At 37.7% G+C, this 18296-nt stretch overlaps 1 protein-coding gene across 3 annotated transcripts in view; it reads left to right on the top strand.

Annotated features, from left to right (window-relative positions):
- gabbr2 (gamma-aminobutyric acid (GABA) B receptor, 2) overlaps positions 1 to 18296 on the top strand; it is a 209238-nt gene that overhangs the window by 117931 nt on the left and 73011 nt on the right. For all 3 annotated transcript variants that reach the window (XM_079590352.1, XM_079590353.1, XM_079590354.1), the window contains one exon: positions 9237 to 9407. In XM_079590352.1, the coding sequence (XP_079446478.1) occupies positions 9237 to 9407 (171 nt within the window). The remainder of the gene's footprint in view (positions 1 to 9236; positions 9408 to 18296) is intronic.

The following is an 18296-nucleotide window of genomic DNA, read 5'->3' as shown; positions in this document are numbered from 1 at the left end:
ACAGTCTCTAGAATTGGCTAGAAAACCTTAATGAGAATGAAATGCTGTCTATTGACTCAGGCAGCCGGAGTGTCAAGAGAGTCGGCTACACTAGACCTCACTCAGTTAGGCTGCACTCCCAGAATGCAAAATGCCTTATTTTCTGCCCCACCATTTCTTTTTCTTCTTCAATATCTCCCTCTGTTATGTCTCACTCGCTCCCTTCCATACACCACAAGTGTTTTGTCCGAGAAGGCAAGCAAGCCAGGTAGTGCCTCCTCAGAAAAAACAGATGAGACGATAATTACCAATACAAGAAACTAGATTAAAACTATTCTAGACTAGAACAGTTAAGTAGCAACAGATAAAGCTGCTGTAGTATTTATAGTTATTATTTTTAAAGCAATGTAAATATTTATTACACTAAGTCTCAAACGTTCAAAATTTCCACGTTTCACGTCAATAGTTTTTTTTTTCTCTCAAATTAATACTTTAATTCAACAAGGACACATTAAATTGATCGAGAGTGGCAGGGAAGACATTCATTATGTTACTAATTAATTCCATTTCAAATAAATTATGTGCATTTTAACTTTGTATTCATCAAAGTATCCTAAAAAATATTGATGACACTGAAGATTGGAGTAATGATGCTGAAAATTCAGCTTTGCCATCACAGGAATAAATTGCATTCTAAAATATATCAGAATAGAAAAAAGCTATTTTAATGTGTAATAATATTTCACAATATTACTGTTTTTACTGTAGGCTATAGTTGGTAATGAAATGCGGCCTTGGTGAGCGGGCAGAAGAGACTTCTTACAAAAACATTTAAAAAAATCTTACAGAGACCAAATTTTTGAATGGTAGTGTATTTTTTTTTACTTTTCACTAGCTCGCCTGCCCATTCAACCTTGAAGGCTAATAGTAAACTAACTTGGCTTGCTGTCTTTGGAGGAGGCTTGAACCCGAGGCTCGGCTTGAGCTCAGAGTCAAAACACCCCCTATGATGGAATTGCGCATAAGAGGATAGAGATACTTTACTAGAGGAGAAGGGGAAGAGGAGGGCTGCCGGAAGAATTTGTCAATGGGATGACGTGGTGTCTGCGTATGCTCGTAATGATAATTGACAGGACTGAATGTTTAGGCTCCTCCCGAAACCTATGTTTTGCACTGAAATTGAACATTGGCTTTTTGGAGATTTTACCACATATCTTCCCTCTCAAACTCCATTCATCCTGTTCACCTCTAGAGTATCAAAGTCATCTGCTATTTTTTAGGAGTATAAATTCCCAAGTCCCCTTTATTGGACTTATTAGGTGAGCACTGTGACCTTCCAGTCCCAGGCTGTGGAGCTGAGAGGTGTGACAGGCAGTGGCTCTTCTGTGCAGTTTTAATTAACACTGGCACTGGGAGATTGATGGAAAGAAGACGCGGGTTGTCGGCACGGCTTTGCCTCTGGCAGGGGGTGGCAATTAAAACTCTGTGGCGGCGCAAGCAACAGGATGAAGAGACAATGTTGGGAGAAGAGGAGAGAGCAGGATCAGGAGACCAATAGGATGTCATCTGCCTCAGACTTGTGTGTTTGTGAGCATGACAAGAGGTATAATGCAATGTATTTTGTGATGTGGTCAAAAAAAGTTGTTTGATCCTTTTAGAAAAGCATGCGCTTATTTTACTAGATGTGCATTGATGTGAATGAGAGTGAATGTGAATTACGCGCTTCTCATATACTGTGATGTAAAGAGAACTTGCATTTACATAAGACGTTCTAGGTTGGATATCACCTGGAGATGCCAGGCCTCCTGCTGTTAAAGGATCTGTGTGGGAGAGGCTAATTTCGTGTGATAACGTCCTTTCTTATTCTCTCACGGATAGAGAGCGAGTGCTCCGACTGATCATGTGCTCTACAGGAAGTGAAGGGAATCTAATGCATTAGATGTCATTACATAGAGTTCGCAGATCAGCTGGCTTGAATTGAGAGAGATGTTTTAAAGGTGCAGTTCAGGCTATTTATAGGTAATGTTTTGAATGTTAACATTCTCTCTCCTATTCATGTTTAATATGCAGAGACGGCTTTAAGTACAAGTCATGCGTGGGTTGAGTCTCCTGAAAAGTGTCACGGGGTTCTCATTTCTTAATTGTGCACACTTGTTTCCTGTCCTTGTGTCTTAGCTTTTCCCTCTTAAGATGTAAGTGTGCGGGGATGAAATGTGAGGAGGGAGAGACTAAAGCTAGATGCATTTGTAAAATTAGAGATGCACCGATATGCCGAAACATCATGCAAGTTTTGAAGTCAGCATGAAATGGCAATTCATTTGATCTATTTTCTTAATTATTGATCTTATTGTGAACAGTTCATCCATGCTGTGCTGTACTGTATGTCAGAGCACCGTCCACAAGGCTATGGCTCTAACCAGAGCTTATTTTCTGCAATAATCCAAAAGCCAATGGAAAAATCCTATTGTGTTGTCTAGGGAACCAGGGTGATACTAATTACGTCATTACTGCAGTGTTCTATACAAAAGAAAATATATAGCTTCTCCACTTATTGTGGCTTTGGTGAAGTTGCTCATAGAGTAAGTGTTGAACCTTTTTTTCTTTTCTTGAAACGATGCACCAGTATTTATTTTAAATTCTGACATACCGGTAACCCATGCTTATAAATGGCTGATATTATAAATCTAAAAATATTTTGTTTAAAAAACACCAAAAAAAAACACACTAGTTGCAAGTAAATTTAGTCTTCACAACATAATAATGCACAGTATGAAAGATGGGTGGATATTCATTTTTTAAATGTACTATAAAACTCCTCTGCAAGATTCCGTTCTTCTTAAGCTTCGCATCCTCGCAGCATTTAGAGAATTGATAAATCTCTCATGATGCCGGACTTCGATTGATTTCTGGGTCACAGGCTGGAGGACGGGGGAGCGAGAAATGAGGAAGCATCAATTAGAGTATTGAGAACCAGTCACTGGGGCGCTATCAAAATATTGCTCTGTGTTTTTGAGCGGCCCAGCTAGCACAATAAAGCAGAATTGGTTTAACCAATGGCATGAGTTTGGGGGCTGGGCTGTCTTTTTGTCTGGCCAATGGCTGAGGGTGTTCAAGGTTCAGTTTCAAGAAACCTGTCAAGAAACGGTTTCTGTGGCCAAAAATCAAATACTTGTAGTATATGAAAAACAGTATTCCAACAGAGCAGTGTATGTCTGAATACATAGTTTTCGAAAAACAAGGACAAAAAGGCGAAAAGTACCCGATTGACTTGCTACTTCCACCAAGATTCTGAAGTGTGCATTCAGTGGACACTTTATTATCCCATGAGCACGTGAGAGGAGTTGTGAATGCCGGTGAAGCGACGCTGACAGCGTATGTCACATGACAGTGACAACATGGCAGAGTAGTACATCCAAATTTCATTCATAATACACACATTCATACTATATAGGCCTTATGTAGCCCCGCCCCTTTTCAGCGCTGTGCTTGTTGTGTTCTGTCTTCCGGTTAGTATTTCCACCACATGAAGGTAAAATCTTACGTAAATTTATGAATGAACTGCTCGTTTTAAAATCTTCCAGGTCTATTGACATATGTCATGACATCCGCTTAAAACATTACAATGCTCATGATAACTCTCCTTAACTGTACAATAAGTAAATCCACTTCACAGACGCTATAGAAATAGCTACCGCAAATTCCATATAAGGTGAAAAATACTTTTCTACAAATGCAGTACCTGCTATACAGTATGTGATTTCGGACCCAGCTAGTCAGCATTACAAAGTTTGCCCCTGTTGGTGGATGCTGAAACTACACCATTTGGTGGTAATATTTCCCTGTGACTTATCTGTTTCTTTAGGTTTATTTATTATCCTAAAAGAGATTTTAAAAGCAAAATACAATGGAAAACTCTCCTTGATCTGTTTTTTTTTCAGTAGAGAGAACATGGTTGTATGTGAGTGCATTATGCTCTGACTTTTCCCTTGTGTTGTGAGAATGGAGCATTCAGCATGTAGGCTAGTCTCCGCTAAACAAAGATTAGAGCAACCTCCAAGAGACCCCTTAATGCTCAGTGAGTCCCGTAGGTGCATCTGGATTTAGTGGCACTAGCATGATAAAAATCCTTAATTGGCAGCACTAATCTGTGTGTTTTGAACAACAAGCACTTCATTGAGCTGAGATGAGTGACGGGGTGATGTGGCACGACTCTTATTCTGGAGTTGGCCATTGATGTGAAAGCAGGATTAAACTCTGATAGAGGCTGTAAATCGGCTAATATGCTGCAAAAGAACAAATTGCTTCTTAGGTTTGTTAGATAGTCAACTCTTTGATCTCTCATTTGTGAAGAGAGGGTTGATCTTTTTGTTTGAAGCAGTACTTTCGAATTCACATTTTGTTCACTTTGGGTTAAGCAGTACATAGAGATATAAAATATATAGAGAACAGGCTTTCATTTGAATGGTTTTTCTCATTGTCAACAAAATTGGATAAATCCTATTTTATCACAGATTTTACACACAATACTTTGTGAAAACCAAAACCGCCATTCAAATTTTGGGGTATGTAAGAATTATTATGTCTCTTATGCTCTCTAAGGCTACATTCATTTGATCAAAAATACTTATGTGATCAATATTGTGAAAAACTATTACAATTTATAATAACTTGTTTTAATTTGAATATATTTTAAAATTAAATGTATCCCTGTGATGGCAAAGCTGAATTTTCAGCAGCCATTACTCCACTTTTCAGTGTGACATGATCTTTCAGTGTACCCCAATGTAACCCAGATTTTTAAATTGCTTTTAAAGGGACAGTTCACTCAAAAAATAAACTTCTGTGTAACACAAAAGTTATTTAGCAGAATGACCAAGTTAATTTTCATATGATAAATGCAAATAGTAACTTGGGCTGTCTAAGGTCTAAAAGGACAGGTTTTTCTTCTTGTGGAACACCGAATAATGTATTTTGAAGAATATTTAAATTGTCAATTGTTAATGAGGCCCAAAAATACATTGTAAACAATTCATTTGTATTGTACAGACAAAAAACAACAACAAAAACAGAGACATTTTTCTTCCAAAATATATTTTGTGTTCCTCAGATGAAAGAAACAACATGAGGGTGATTAAATGACAACCGAAATGTCATTTTCAGGTAACCGTCCCTTTAAGTGCTCTTAATTGAATGTACTGGCTTTGCCACGTTCAACAGGCGTGACATCACTGTCCTGAGATTGGCTTCTTCCTTCAAGATTGTCAGTTAGGAAATGGCTTTTTTTTAGGCAGGTCTAAAAAGGCCAAAACCAGACCAATCTAGATAGTGTCTATTTGTGAATTAATGCACACTTGTCTTCAAAGAGAACCACAGACTACTAACCTGTGTCATTATCGTAATCGCAATGTCTTATCTTTTCAGCACTGCAATTAACCCTACCTTGATTAACATCAATAACTCTCTTAGAGGACACAAAATCGTTATATTAGATTACTTCAATCCATCACAATCCCCTTTTATTTGCTCATACCCATATTAAAAAGAAAAATGGATGTTCGGCTCACCCTCCTTCCTCTTGAAATGCAGAGCAGGTGGTGTGATTATGTCAGCACTGATGTCTGCTGTCAGCTATAGCTTTAGTTCACACATTTCCCATATAATATAACATTGTAAATAAATCCTACCCAAATCTGTCTGTTCCCTTGTCTAAATAGTCACAGGTCTAAATGTTTCTAACAGGGTTTAATGGAATTCATTGAAATGTTAGACTGTTGTTATTCACGAGTTCTCTGGCTGTCAGGGTGTGTACACACCAGCGCACTATTGTGAGATGAGGGAAAGAATTAAGAGGCAGTTTTTTTCTTCGCTGCATGACAAATTCAGCTTGTATCCGTAAGGAGGTTCAACTGTGAAAATGTGTCAAATACGTTCACTTTAAGGCGAAATGAGTGTCTGCTGAATCCCTTTGTGTTCAGTGGAAACACAGTTCACATGAAAAGGAAAATTCGGTCATCATTTACTCATGTCGTTCCAAACTTTCCTTCTTTGGAAGATAAATATGTATATTTGATGGCATGATGGATGCACTATCTCTTTAAACATTGATAAGTGTTTATGACATCAAGCAAATCAAGAGGTTAAGGCAAAATGGTCACTTGTAAGGTTTCATGATGGTTAGGGTGCTGACCAAGCATGCCGTACAAGCCCTGAAAAATGAAGCCAAAATGTCTCGATCTCCCCCGGTGGCTGGTCCTAGTATAGGTCACCCCGCCTCCCCGTGATATTCAACGGGATTTCGCGGCTTTACTTCCTGCTCACTACTGCGCAGGTCTGGTCCCGAGATCACTACTGCGCAGACTCAAGTCCCAAGATGTCAGCACCAAATCGGGACAGTTGCGGCTTCAGTTCTCACCAATGGAAGAGAGCGAAGGGGCGTCGTCCATCTTTTTTTACAGTCTATGGTGCTGACTATGTAGAAAACATCAAGGCAGCTCAGATATATTATACACAACTTAATAGTTAGTTATATATTATACGTATATATTATATACAACCATAATTATCTATAATATAACCACATACATACATATACACCACTCACGTAAAACGACTATATAGCAAATCTCTGCCTTTTTCTTTTTTTTTTGTCACAAAATGTAACTATATTATCGCCCAGCTGAACACATAAACATAGATATATAAGTATATAACTGTATCCGCATACATACATTATACTTAGGCATCTAGCAAATCTCAACTGCTTTATTGTTCATCGTAAAATATGAACTAGCTGTAATCTGCTAAATTGTTAATCGTAAAATTCGAACTAGCTTAAATCTGCTAAATGACGATGCATCATGATTTTCTGTAGAATTGCTTAGAAACAATGTGTATTGTGAAGAGCGCTTTACAAATAATTTTGACTTGACTGGAACGGAGCCTGAATCTCTTCCTCGTATAAGAAAGTAGACCTAACAAGCTGTGTTCAGACCATGTTCCCTTCGGCACAGTGTTCATGTGATTACGTCACCACTTCATTCACCAGAGGGCCCACAAATGAGAGGAGATGAGACGCTGTTCACACAGCTCGCCAGAGGTCAGGGGTCACGGCCACCGCACACTCCAGAGCAAAACTCAATTCCATTTCACCCACAATTCTATTGTCATTTAGTCGATCCAATCCCAAGCAAGGGAACGTCCTATTCCGAGTTAATTTACAGGTAAAACCCTGATGTAGACAAGAATTGAATAGAACTTGTCACATTTTTATATTGAGGTGCTTCCCTGTGGTATTGAAATGCAGTTTACTATGTTAGTACTGTGTAAATTGCTGCTTAAATCACCTGCAAATTCAACAAGCCATCCATATAAATTTTCACAAAACATCAACATCTAGCTTTTGAATGATTACATTTCCTTTCACTATTCAGCTTAGATGTGTTTTTTTTGCCTTGCGATGGAAATTTCATCGAATTGAATGTGCAGCCACGTAGCCGACAGACATTTTATGACTGTAAGCAAAGAGTGTGCTCCTCTAACAAGTATAAGACGGCTTTTGCTATTTGAACTCAAAGCATTTCCATATGTTTATCTCTGAGAGACTAACAACCCTCAGGATGTATTATAACCGGAGGAACATTTGTTAATCTACTGACGGGAGCACTGGCATAAAAAAATCATACCATGACGTTCTGGGCTTGTTTTTCACTCCAGCTGAGGCTTAAAATGCTCTGCCTGGTGTTTGACAACATTAAAGAGGGCATGTTTCGAGCAAAAAAAGTCTTCAAACGTGTGAAGCCTTTTTTTAAACAGTCCCCTTTTTGAAAGCTCTAAAGATTTAAACATGCTTAGCACGCAATACTTGAACAGTATAGAAGCGTTTTAAAATAATTTATTAATATTGAGGCCGAGGAGAGATGGAGCGGAAATCAACAATGGAGCAGTGTAAGAAAGTTTCAGGCCATTCAATTGCTCGCATGTTCTTACAATGATTTGCTGATCATGTACATGATAATATGCCTTGAATACGTAAACATTTGGTTTTATGTCGCGTTTTGAACATTTTTGTGAATTATGCAGGTCACCAAGGTAAAGGGGTTTTGTCGAAATTGGTTTATCTGCGAAATGTCAGTTAAAATGGGTTAAAAAATCATAACCAATAACAATAAATATCATTCTGCATGCACCTTCTACCATCATTTCCCAGAAAAATTCGTTTAGAACTGTCACAGCTATTATTAAAACAAATTATAGCTATTTACAAATGTCAATATGATTTTTTGATTCAAAAAATGTTGTTTTGATTTTTAAGGGGAAAATGTTTCATTTAAATTATTAATATATTTTTCTGATTTAGCTAAAAATAAAATATGTAATGTAATATATGTTAATATTATATTTTTATGCTGGGGTTGGTGTAAATGTTGGCAGTGCTAGAAAAATCTGCCCAAATTCTTATTCCCTATGGAGTGCAAACACAAAATGCAATGCTCGATAATGCATGTTAATACACACTTACATCCGCGAGCTGATATGCTGAGTTTGACCATCAGCAGTGCAAACGTTCATGGCTCCAGTCACCACGGGCACTCACCAAAGGTGTGAGAGCTGTCTTTTTATAGAGACGTGTTAGTGTGTTGATTCATTCACACTCCTGGACTCCTGGAGTCCTGGCACACTGGCTATGGGCCGGCCATTTGCCTTCCATCCAAACATGCTACAGAAAGTTGAATGTGAACACGCCAAAATACGCCACAGTGCTGTATGACATTTAAAGGGATAGTTACCCCAAAATGAAAACGGTCATCATTTACTCACCCTCAAGTTGTTCCAAACCTGTATGAATTTCTTTCTTATTTTGAAGACATTTTGTCATTGACTTCCATATATCAATATATCAATGGTGTACATCAACTGTTTGGATACCGACATCCTTCAAAATACCTTCCTTTTTTTTTTACCTTCTAACAGAAGAAAGAATTTCATACAGGTTTGGAACAACTTGATTTGGAACAACAATGATGACAAAATGTATTAATAACCCTTTAACAAGACACTATTACATTTTAATAAGACTTCACAATATCCTGTGATGTTGCACACCTTAGTCTTTAGTTTAGTTTTATAGATTTTGGTCTTTCAAGCAGATAAGAGCTGTACTTATAGGTTATAACTGTCATCTAAAATTGTCACTGAAAAAGAAGGAACAGATTTATCTTGATGAGACTTTGGCTAAACTCAGCCTTCTTCTTTTTCAGCTTTCTTTTGCGGCCACAACTCCTGTCCTGGCAGACAGGAAAAAGTATCCAAATTTCTTCAGGACAGTCCCGTCAGACAACGCTGTGAACCCCGCTGTGGTGAAGTTTCTCAACTTTTACAACTGGAGCAGAGTGGGAACCCTGACCCAGGATGTCCAGCGCTTTTCTGAGGTATGTTGAGGAAAATAGCCTGCCCTCTTTCTGAATGTATCTTGAATCATGATATTGTGGCTCAGCCTTCAAACGAAAATGTTATCGATGTTTGTGGAGAGTAGATGTTATGTTTAATTACCTTATTATTGGAGGAGTGACTAAATTAAAATGTTGTGAATCTGGCACAATGGAAGTGAATGGAGCCAATCCGTAAACGTTAAAATACTCTCTGATTTGAATAGTATAGCCACAAGACATAGACAATATGAATGGTAACATGATTTTAATGTGAATAAAATCCCTCACCTTTTCTGTTTAAAGTTATATCTAATATTATTGTTATTTTTTTTGCCATGACAACTTAATACCTAAAAACTTAATACCTAAAGCCTCATGCAACCTAGGTTTTTTTTTTTTTTTTTTAAGATAACAAAGGTACATGTCTAAATTATTTTGTGGTATTCAACATTATATGCCAACTTGTATTGAAGCAACCCGGTATATTCCTTTAACTGATTCCTTCTCATTGGGAAAATGAAGTATTGTAGAGATATATAGATATTATATTGCTCCACATAACCAGCTTTACCTGCCCACCACGTTTTGGAGGAGTGCTTCTCAGAAATATAAACCCTATTGTTTTCTGTTTGAGTGTGGGTGTGTATCATTTCCTTCTATATTTCATATGAATAGACCCAGTAAGATTTCCCTGTGGAATTGAGTGTCGATCTCATTTCAATGACTGAGCTAGAGGTAGATTGAATTGATTGGTCGAGACATTTATGCATAACCTGATCAGGAATCGTGTCGTGTGTGTTTGTGTGTTTATTGTAAGCCTCTGGAAATTCCTTCCTCCAATGGGACATGTAGCTGAAACCCTCCTGGGGCAGAGAGACATTAGCATCTCTTTCTCACACGAGTGCTCCATAGTAACCGTGTGCTGTCAGAGTTCAAAGTATTCCTCAGGTGATAGATCTGAAACCTGGATCATCATTACAGATCCACCTAGCCATGGATCAGTGGTACTGCTAGTGCTAGCAAATCCGGCTGCTCTGAGAACTATAACGCTGACACTGCAGTTTTGTGTTGCTAATAGAAACGTGTGGGGGAAAGGCTGTTTCAAGCTGAAATGAATGAATCTTTCTTGTTCTAAAAATGAATTGAGTTTTTTGTCAGTTCATACCAATATATTACATCTATCTGTGATGCTAGCTATATAGGATGCTAGCTTACTATAGGACTCAGGGAAGTTATCATAAATAAACAAGTTATTTACAATTTATGAGACGAAGCTGACATACCATGCGGCATGGAAAATAGCAGGTGAATTATATAAAGAGATGTTCAAGTTGAAGGCTGACTTTGATTTTGCCGGATAAAACAAATATCGAATAAAACGCAGAGACACGGCTGTAAATTATTGACCAAGGTCTAAACTGTGTTTTCACAATATTTGCAAAAGGAAATATGTAGCAAACAAAATAAATGCATAGGTGTGTCAAAAATACAGTGATTGAAAGTTTGTAGCACTGTATTTGCAGATTTAATATTTTCTTCTACCAATGCAAATAGCTCTCCTGCTATCCTCGTAGACTCCCATAAAGCACAGCGTTGACATTCAGTACCAAGTACCATGAAGCATGATTAATTTTGTGATTCCGCAATTTTCAATAACAGTTTGGTAGTGAGTAACTAATTACTAATAATTGTAATTATTTATTTGTAGTTATTATTTATTGATTTAATAGTTATTGATAGTAGTTTTAGCATTCTAATTTAAATTAGAGGTATATTATTGAATTTATTAATTATATATATATATACACACACATTATTTCAGCGCCTCTTTTCCCAGTCTGTCAGTAACGCTCTGTTTAGTTCCTGTCTCTATGAAGCCCCTCCTTCCGATTCGTCGGCTGGACCAGTTTGTTGTGATTGGTCAACGGCTTCGAGCATGGTTCTGAAATGTAACGCCCCTCACCATAATCACAATTTTCACTAATTTCAAGTTTCTACTAACGCAATGCAACCAGGCTTTTTTTGCATTTGTCTTGGGTGGAAATATTGTGTCATGTTCATTCCCGGAAGAAAACTCAAGGCTACAATCGAGGCGTTTCAGGGAGTTCAGAAACAGTGCGCACTGATATAAAGAATAACTCCCTTTGGAGTGGACTTTGTGACTTGTAACTTTGCAACATTACACACTTAAGAACGTTGAAAATGCACAGAAAAAGGGGCACATGATCCCTTTAAGAACATTCTAGTGACAGACTCAGATACTATAATATAATACTATAAATAAATAAACAGTAACGCTCTGTATCTGAATGACCAAACAGCATTGTGCTCTGCCTTTGGAGAGGTGAGGAGCTCCAGGGTGAGTTGTGCAAGGTGTAAATCCTTTTATCTTTTCCTCTGGATGGAGATGCTGCAGACACTGATCCCATCAGCATCCTGCCTGAGGAGGGCACTGGAAGCCTGATTAGCATACCAGTGTCACGCTCTCTCACCCTCAGCGGTGCCACATCGCAGGATAGCTGCCTGCCCTGTGTGTGTGATGTGACATTTCAGGAGGAGGTGCATCTGTTGTGTCACACAAATTAGGAGGTGTGGATCTAGAACCTCACTTGCTGGCCTTTTCTTGGAGACTTGGGTTGACTGCTGGTGTCACAGAGGATTAATAATATTCATCTCAAAAGCAGAAGTGCTTCACTCTAATTGCATATATGGAATCCTTTCTTTAATACTAGGAATAAACAATGAGATTTTGATTTGTGTGTGTGTGTTTTGTGCATGAATGCTCTGGTTTTCTATCTCAGCTTGTTCCAGTGAAGTAATTTAGCACCTGTCCTGTCTGCTGCTTGATATCGGACACATTGCAGGAGGCTGTCAGTGTTTTGCCTGAGTGTCTATCAATAAGTGGATTAAGGGCTGTTCACACTCCCGCATGAATCACACACCAGTATGCTGTTTTACAGATTAAGACCCAATCCCCTTTTTATGTGGTAAAAGATTAGATGACTTGGGCCCCCGATGAGGAATTAAACCCATTTGTCAGGCCTCGCACTTTGAGTAGGATTGTGTGCGTTTGTGTGTTTTTGTGTATCTACACATAAATTGCTGTGCATTTACAGTAGTTGTCTGTGAGGTGTTGAGGGCATCACTTCCTATCTATCTATCTATCTATCTATCTATCTATCTATCTATCTATCTATCTATCTATCTATCTATCTATCTATCTATCTATCTATCTATCTATCTATCTATCTATCTATCTATCTATCTATCTATCTATCTGTCTATCTATCTATCTATCTATCTATCTATCTATCTATCTATCTATCTATCTATCTATCTATCTATCTATCTATCTATCATCTGTCCGTCCGTCCGTCCGTTTTTTATGAAATGCATATTTACATATGAAAAATTAATAGTTTGAGTCGTATGTACTTTGTTCAGAAAATTGCCTACACTCTAAAAACTAATTCAGAGGACCTTTAGTCATTACTTAAATATACACATTGTTGTGAAATAAAAAATCAAGTTCTGAGATACAGTTAGACTTTTTACTTGTAATTGTTATTTTATTGAGCTTGGATGACACACAAATTATGCCTATTGATTCAATATACTATCATGACTTGTCAGAGTTTAACATTTTCAGTCAATCAAAAATAATTTAATTTTAAGTTCTGCTAATGTAAAATACAATTTGATGACGTGTAAACGGCCCACAGTTTCCGCGCGCATGCATGTTCAAGGCCAGACGACGAGTGGGACCACGCAGTTGAAACTCAATCTGGTGAATGGTTAGTAATTTTATGTTTAATTACACATTTGCATTCGCTCAGGATTCTGTTGGTGATAGCCTACTGTATAGTAACCGAATACCGAAATCTCTAAGTCCTTATTCTGAAATTTGAGTTGAGTGTTGATAAGTATAGGCTATGTAACTGTGCGTTCACACCGGACACGAATAGCGCGTCAAATTCGCGCCTGCCGCGTCTAATTTGACGCTTGAACATTTTGAATGCATTCGCGCGTCCAAAGCGAAATGGACGCTATTAAAAGCAAGCGTTTGGAGCGAAATTGATGCGCGTCCGAGGCGAAATCCGCTTCTTCTGGGAGAGGCAGGCGGGAAATTTAAAAATACTACTGTTATTGTGTCACGAAATGTAGTTTTAAGAGTTGTTCAGTCGAGAATGTAGTTGTTTAAAGCTCAAATCTGTGGTTTATTTATAAAGATAGCGCCTATTTAAAACATTTGATCGGACGTTTTCGGGTTGTGTGAGACCCAGGAGATCACCGGGTGCTCGAGCCCATGTAAGCCGCCTGGAACAGCCTTTACCTCGGCTGGTCCTCCTGACGTCTGCCGCTGGTAAACGACTCGAGAAATGTTTAAATTCACAATATATAGCTTCTGTTCTATTATATGAAACATATAATTTAAAGGACATTAATGACTCGTTATAACGTATGTCAAACGACTTCTTTAATTATGTTAATATTATTATATATTAATATTATAGTTCATTTAAATGTTTTGAAAGGGAAATATATTAAAAGATGAATGTTACATGTATGTTTAAAAGAGAAATATATTACAATTTAAAAATGGTGCTAAAAAGATAAATAGTGATTGGAAAGCTGTTTAAAAATATACATAATTCCTTATAAAAGTCAGTCATTTCATTTGTGTTATTTAAAATTAGGGCTGGTCCGAATACCATTTTTGAGCTTCGAAGCTTCGGTAGGAAAAAAGCTTCTTCACCTAACTTAAAACATTATGTTGGATCAACTTAATTACTTGCATTCATGTTGAAAATTATTAAGTTCATGTTACTTAGAAATGCGTTTTATTGTGGACTAAAAGGTAATTCACCATACTCAAAACATCGCTTTGAATTAATGTAATTATGCCAGCAGTCTTAAATTAAAAATTCTAGTGGAAAACGTTAACATATTTTTTTTTGTTGACCCAATGTTTTATTTTTTAGAGTGTAAATTTGCCACGTTTCTATAGCTTTATATGTTTGTCAATTATTACACATGTAAACTAAGGAAAATTAATTACAATTAAAATCGTATTAATGTAAGTAAGTTACATGTGATCATACACATTCCCTAAATCTGAATTTCTGAAAGTATTCAATCGTTTGCCTGCATCCCATCCAGCGTACAGCAGTAATATCTCACTTGCGTCAGACCAAAGTCTCTCTCTCTCTCTCTAAATGTGTGAAAATGAAGCGAGAAAGCGAGTGTTTTAAGCAGGTCACCATATGGTTTCACTACTGTACATGCTCTGTCCTCTTTTACACCAAGGTGCTCCATTAGTGACCTATTGGACAGACTCCAGCAGCTTCAGTAATGGGGCTCTATTCAGGTGTACGTGTGCGCGTGTGTGTGTGTGTGTGTGTGTGTGTGTGTGTCTGTCTGTCTGTGTGTGTGTGTAATGAAGTTTCTGCATGTTTGATCACTGATTAAACATTCAGGCAACACAAGCACAATCGGCTGGCTCAGCCGAGCTAATTGCATTCCCTAAGGAGATGATCCAAGCACAAGTCATCCAATCCTCCTTTCATGGATCGGACCACATGGGCGGTCCTATATCTGTGCGGATCAGTTCGTGTGCGTGCGTTGGCCATTGTGTTGTGCTTTATGCCTGTTCGTGTCTGTTTCAGTTTAAAGGCTCATTAAAACCTGTCCTATAAATAGATGCATATGTCCCCTCCGCGGTGCATTGAACGTGTTGGCTTTTCATCGTTCTTTGCCTGCGTCGTGTTTGAATTATCCTGATGCGTTGGCTGCTCCTGGAGGACACGGGAATCCCGACGCTACTACACAATCCAGTATAGACTTGTCCCCATGTTACATCAGGCTGAATGTGTCTTTCTCTCGCATCTGTCCCCCAGAACACAGGTGCATGAGGCCAGTGGGAATATTGCAATACAAAAATAACACATGGACAAAAATTAGTGCACATAGGACATCAATCTTTAAGCATCAATGGTCTCTTTTCTTGTCTTTGCTTGTTTTGAGTGTCCAGGGTTTCTTGAAGAGGAAAAATGCGCATGTATGTTTACTTAGCTGTACTTTGGGGACAAGATTGTCCCTGGAAGCTTCCCTTGGGAATGTTCTCAAAGGTAAAATTATAAATATTTTAAGGTTAAGGCGGGGTAGGCTAACATTATAATTAGGTTTATAATTAGCTGTATATAAAAGTCTATAATGCGGTCTGGTATGTCCTCATTTAAATGAGGTGTTTTAAAAAACTTTTGGATACTGAGGACCCCAAAATATGAGGACTTTCTTAAAAAGTAATGGCAGATATATAATATAATGTATAAACATAAATTAAGAGATAGAGGTAAAGGGTAGATAAAGGTATTGTAATAAAGAAAAGTAGTTTCAAAACCACTAGTTTCTTATTTAGTGTATAATATAATTTATTTAGGTTTTTTTTACTAGTTGGTTGACAGTTTAAATACAATAATATTACTGAATAAAATAATAAAATGGTTAATCTTTTGCCAGTCTTTAGTAAGCAAAATAAACCATAATAATATCAAATTTGGTATACGTGTTAATAAATATTGTTTTTAATATATTTAATTAATAACTTAACATGAAGTTACATTTTGACGACCTTAAAACCATTCTAGTATTGTGTAAAAATGTAGTTAACATGACATGCCTAAAAACGAAACATTTCAAAAACAGCTCAATTAAAAAGAAATCACTGAGCATCTGCTTCTACTCAAATTTGAAATAATGTTAGTTTGCGTCCTCAGTGCCCATATACAGATGAGATTTGTCAGTGGCGGGTTACATTTATCAGGCCACTGTCCTCTGTCAGAGCTCATTGTGCCGTCAGCATCACAGAGAAGATCCCGGCTGACACTCACACACCTTCCTATATATCTCCAAACGCAGCCAATCACAGACTCGTGGCGCTCGGTCTCACGGGGACCTGAGCAGCGTGGAAAATGTGGCTGATGATGGACTGCTGTGGGTTTAGAAAAAGAGGGAAAAATAAGGCAGCGGCACAACAAACTGTGACCCACGCTAGTCCTGTTAATTCATCATCTACAGGCCTGGCAGCTCTAAAGAGAACATGTTGCTGCTTGGTATCATGATGACTGGTTGATATCTGTGGTGCCGTGAAGAAAAGGATCACTTTTGGAAAGTGGGGAGTGTGGCTAACGGTGAGGCTAAAGCTAATGCTATTAACAATTAATTACATTTGATCCAAAAACATGATATTATTATTACAACATTTTTTAGTATTAGTATTATTAGTTTTATTTTAGTATTATTTATATGATTATGGTATTTATTCATATATTGACTCGTTGTTTAAAGGATAACTCAAACCTAGGCTCTTTTTGTTAATCTACCCGAGTCAAACATTTGCGTAAAAGCATAATTAGAATGAAAACACTACAATGAGAGCATCAAAATTGCTATTTTTAAAACACTAAGGAGGCTCGACACAACATGAAACTGTGCTTGAAGTATCACCAGGGGCTCTACACATGAACTCGAGAATTGAGAACATTGTTTGTGTACACAGAGTTTACTAAAAATAAAGATTTTGAACAACTCACTGTGTTTCCGTCCGCCGGCATTTTGTCAGTCAAAAGTAGTCGATCGCCGAATGCAATGTAATGAACTGACTCCATATGAGGAAATGTCATGAACTTGTAATTCCAATGAAAAGCATGATAACTTAGACACTTAGCTCATGGCAATATGTCATGGAAACAAGCTTTAGGAGCTTTCCATCTTCACTCTCCACATGTTACGTTGCATTCGGAGATCGACTACTTTTGACTGACAAAATTCCAGCCACCGGAAACACTAACTGATAAAGTGAGTCGTACAAAACCTTTCTTTTTAGCAAACATTGTGTACAAAAACAATGTTGTCAATGATCGAGTTAATTTGTAGGGCCCCTGGTGATACTTCAAGCACAGTTTCATGTTGTTTCGAGCCTTCTTAGTGTTTTAAAAATAGCGATTTTGATGCTCTCATTGTAGTGCCCCTAGCACTCCCATTCAAAAGGCATTTTGACCGAAAACGAAAATACGGACAAACTTAAAAGTGGAATATCCATTCTAATTATGCTTTTACACAAATGTTTGACTCAGGTAAAGTAACAAAAATAGCCAAGGTTCAATTTTGGCGAGAGTTATCCTTTAAATTTGATTCATTTTGAACCCCAAAAAAGTTACATAGTGCACCTTTAAACATATTTCAGTTAGTTTTAGTTTTAGTTAACGATAACAACACTGCCAAAAACACCATATTATCTATACAAAATGTTTTGGACCCTAACATTTTGGGGAGCCTCTGTAGATAGAGCCTCTTGGCCTTTTTATTAAAACCATTTAAATAAATTATAAATAGGTTGTGTTGAAATCTGACTGTGGTCTCCTTTGAAAACCTTAAACTGTATAGGCATTTATGGCATACAGAGTTTGTATATCTGGGTGAGATGGGGAATAATGTTGGGTTTATGGTAAATTAGCCTGCAGAGCTTCTTGACACCCAGTATTGTGCTCTTATGTCTCTCTAACTGATTTATGTGGCTTCCTGTTTTTCTCTGGGTTCATTTGACAGGTCAGTGCATAAATGCATTATGAATTTCACATCACATCATGCTCATTTCTCCTCAGCTTTAGGACAGCTCTCAAATCCCATAATCCTTTGGAGCTCCTTTACTACAGTGCCCACCCGTCCCTCTCTGTGTCTCTTTCTGTCTCTCTTTCCTCTCGCTTAAATCAGGTGGTCTTGTGCTCACACACAAGCACACAGTTATTGCGAATACATGCTCATGAGATCCACATACACGTACACCCACACAAACAAACACACACACACACTTGCTCATGTGGAAAGGGG

Source organism: Phoxinus phoxinus (genome assembly GCF_949152265.1).
Source record: "Phoxinus phoxinus genome assembly, chromosome: 19".
Classification (NCBI taxonomy): domain Eukaryota; kingdom Metazoa; phylum Chordata; class Actinopteri; order Cypriniformes; family Leuciscidae; genus Phoxinus; species Phoxinus phoxinus.
Note: the sequence above shows the minus strand (reverse complement) of the source record. Positions and strands in the feature narration are given on the sequence as shown.